General features: G+C 64.9%; 1 protein-coding gene across 1 annotated transcript in view; it reads left to right on the top strand.

The window, feature by feature from the left end:
* Window positions 1-504: 504 nt before the first annotated feature.
* MNEG_14355 (hypothetical protein) overlaps window positions 505-2,583 on the top strand; it is a gene marked incomplete at both ends in the record, with an annotated part of 4,675 nt that continues 2,596 nt past the window's right edge. Inside the window, 5 exons of the mRNA XM_014037173.1 lie at window positions 505-583; window positions 938-1,095; window positions 1,462-1,605; window positions 2,018-2,106; window positions 2,380-2,549. Of these exons, the coding sequence (XP_013892627.1) occupies window positions 505-583; window positions 938-1,095; window positions 1,462-1,605; window positions 2,018-2,106; window positions 2,380-2,549 (640 nt within the window). The remainder of the gene's footprint in view (window positions 584-937; window positions 1,096-1,461; window positions 1,606-2,017; window positions 2,107-2,379; window positions 2,550-2,583) is intronic.

Consider the following 2,583-nt stretch of genomic DNA (forward strand, 5'->3'; position numbering starts at 1 on the left):
GGCGGGGGCGCGGCGGCGACGGCGGCCGCTGCGCTGCAGCAGCAGCAGTGGCAGCAGCAGGTGCAGCAGGGCGGGCGGGTGTCGTCGTGCAGCGGCGGAGCGGAGCCCTTGGGGCCAGCGGACTTTGCAGCCAAGCTCAAGGTGTGTGGCGTCATCATGCGTGGGTGGTGATCCCCGTGTTGCCGGGCGCTGGCACGCACCGACGTTAGACGTTGGTTGAGGTAACCTGTCTTCAAAGCTACCAGCAACGGGTTCATGCCGGCGTCGTCGTTCGTGGCCCCACCACAACAAAGGCACACCTGCGTGGTGCCCAGGCCTGAGGCTGCCTGGAACCGCCCTTGCCACAACGCCTGCACTCACACACACATCCGGCAGGTGTCCTTTCCGAGCACGGGCAGCAGCACCACGCCGGCGCACCCCTGCGTAGACTTCAAGTGGAAAGACTATGCCCCGCGAGTGTTCCGGCGGCTGCGGGGCGCCGCGGGCATCGACGAGGCGGATTACATGCTTGCGCTCGGCGGCTCGGCGGCGCTGCGGCAGCTCAACAGCCCCGGCAAGAGCGGCAGCGTGTTCTTCCTGTCGGGTGCGCCAACGGATCCTCTGGTTGTTTGCCTGTGGACGGGGGACGGTTGTAATGCGGCCGCCCCGGCTGTCTGCATGCGCAGGGGTGTCAGTAGTGTCTCCGGGGCCCGCGCCGGGTGGCCGCCCGACCGGCCACGACGCTGTCCAGTTGGCAGCCAGCGCGGTGGCGGCGCAGGCCGGCGTTCATAGAGCAGGGCGCGCCTTTGTGCACCCCTGGGCATTTCGCTGTCAAACCAGCGTCATCCCCATAGCCTGGCAGCGGGTGCACCTCGGACGTACCTTGCTCCCTTTAGCCCAAGGCACCGCTTCGCCCCCACATTCTGCCGCACACCAACCCTCGCGCGTGACCAAACAGACGACGAGCGGTTTCTGGTCAAGACGATGCGCAAGAGCGAGGCGCGGGTGCTGCTGGGCATGCTGCCGGGCTACTATGCGCACGTGACGGCGCACCCCCACACGCTGATCACGCGCTTCTTTGGCGTGCACCGCATCACGCCCGCGCACGGCCGCGCGGTGAGCCGACGACCCGGGCAGCGGCGCAGGCGCAGGCATTGTACTGGGTGATGTGGCTTCCGCGGGCCAACCGCCTGGGTTGAGGATTGTCTCGTTGCGGCGGTCTGTATGTGACGGTTTGCTCAAGTTCTCATTGCCTTGTGCATCCCTTGCCCGTTGCATTGGGCTCCGTTGCGCATGCCGCGCCCTGCACCTCTCGTTTCGAGCATTCCTCCCAGCCCTGAGCGAAACCTCCTTGTGGCACGCCCCCCGCGATCCTGGTCAAACTTACTCGCAACGCCGCCACCATTCTGGTCAAACCCCCTCGCATCGGCCCGTCTTTCCGCCCACTTACCTTTTTCTCCCCCTTTCCCATGACCACACCAGGTGCGCTTTGTGGTGATGGCCAACATATTCGTGACAGACCTGCAGATCCACCGCCGCTTCGACATCAAAGGGTCGACCGAGGGCCGCTCGGTCGGGGAGGAGGCGCGCCGCAAGGCGGAGGGCGACCCATCAGTCATCTTCAAGGTGCGGGGCTTGCGGCCGGGGCCCTGCAGCAATTGGTGGAAGCATGCAGTGCACGCTGAGGGGTTTGAAAGTCGTTTCGCGGCCAAGGCGGGTTGTTGCTGCGGCGTGCGTGCTCAACGGGGCGAAGCTGTGGAGCATGCATGCATGCGAGCAAACAAGTGGCATGTGCTCACATGCATGTGGACGCATGCCCTGAACCACAGCAAACAGCACACATGCATGCTATCCCCAAGCACGCACATGCGCATTCAGCATACATGCACGCTTTCTTACAACTCAAACACACACGCACGCATGCTCTCTTTGCAACTCAATCACACATCCATGCGTCATCCACCGCGTGCCCATGCATGCGTCCCCGCCCCACATATACACCACCACCACACCCCTGCACCCCACCCATCACCCGCAGGACCTAGATGTCGACTTTCGCCTGCAGCTGGAGCCCGCTGCCCATGACCTGCTCATGCAGCAGCTCAAGGCCGACGCAGACCTCCTCAGGTGAGAGATGGCGGCGGGGCAGTCCCCTACAGAACAAGCAGCCTGCTTCTGCGGGGCGCATGGCGTTGCTGCGCCTGCGCCTCTCACCACGCTGGCCTGACGGCTGGCAAGCAGCGGCCTCGCTAGCCTAGGGGCCTGGCACGTGGCTGCGCAGTGCTATGTACGCATCGCCATGTACAGCGCGCTCGCTGCGCGGGCTTGTTCAACATGTTTTCATCGTTATGATGATATGATTTGAGAAACAAATTTGTTTCCATATCCTCAAACCCTCAGGGAGTGCGGGGTGATGGACTACTCGCTGCTGCTAGGAATCCACTACCCCAGCCGCGGCGCCCTGCAGCGCGCCAGCCTCGACGCCGCCCCCTCCACCGACAACGCCGCCGCCTTCACTGACGCGCTGCCGTCTTACCGGCCGACCTCCGAGTCAGACACCGACGCCGGCGGTGCCGCGGAGGCGCAGGGCGGCCCCGAAGCCGC

This window comes from Monoraphidium neglectum (assembly GCF_000611645.1).
Source record: "Monoraphidium neglectum strain SAG 48.87 unplaced genomic scaffold scaffold04426, whole genome shotgun sequence".
NCBI lineage: Eukaryota > Viridiplantae > Chlorophyta > Chlorophyceae > Sphaeropleales > Selenastraceae > Monoraphidium > Monoraphidium neglectum.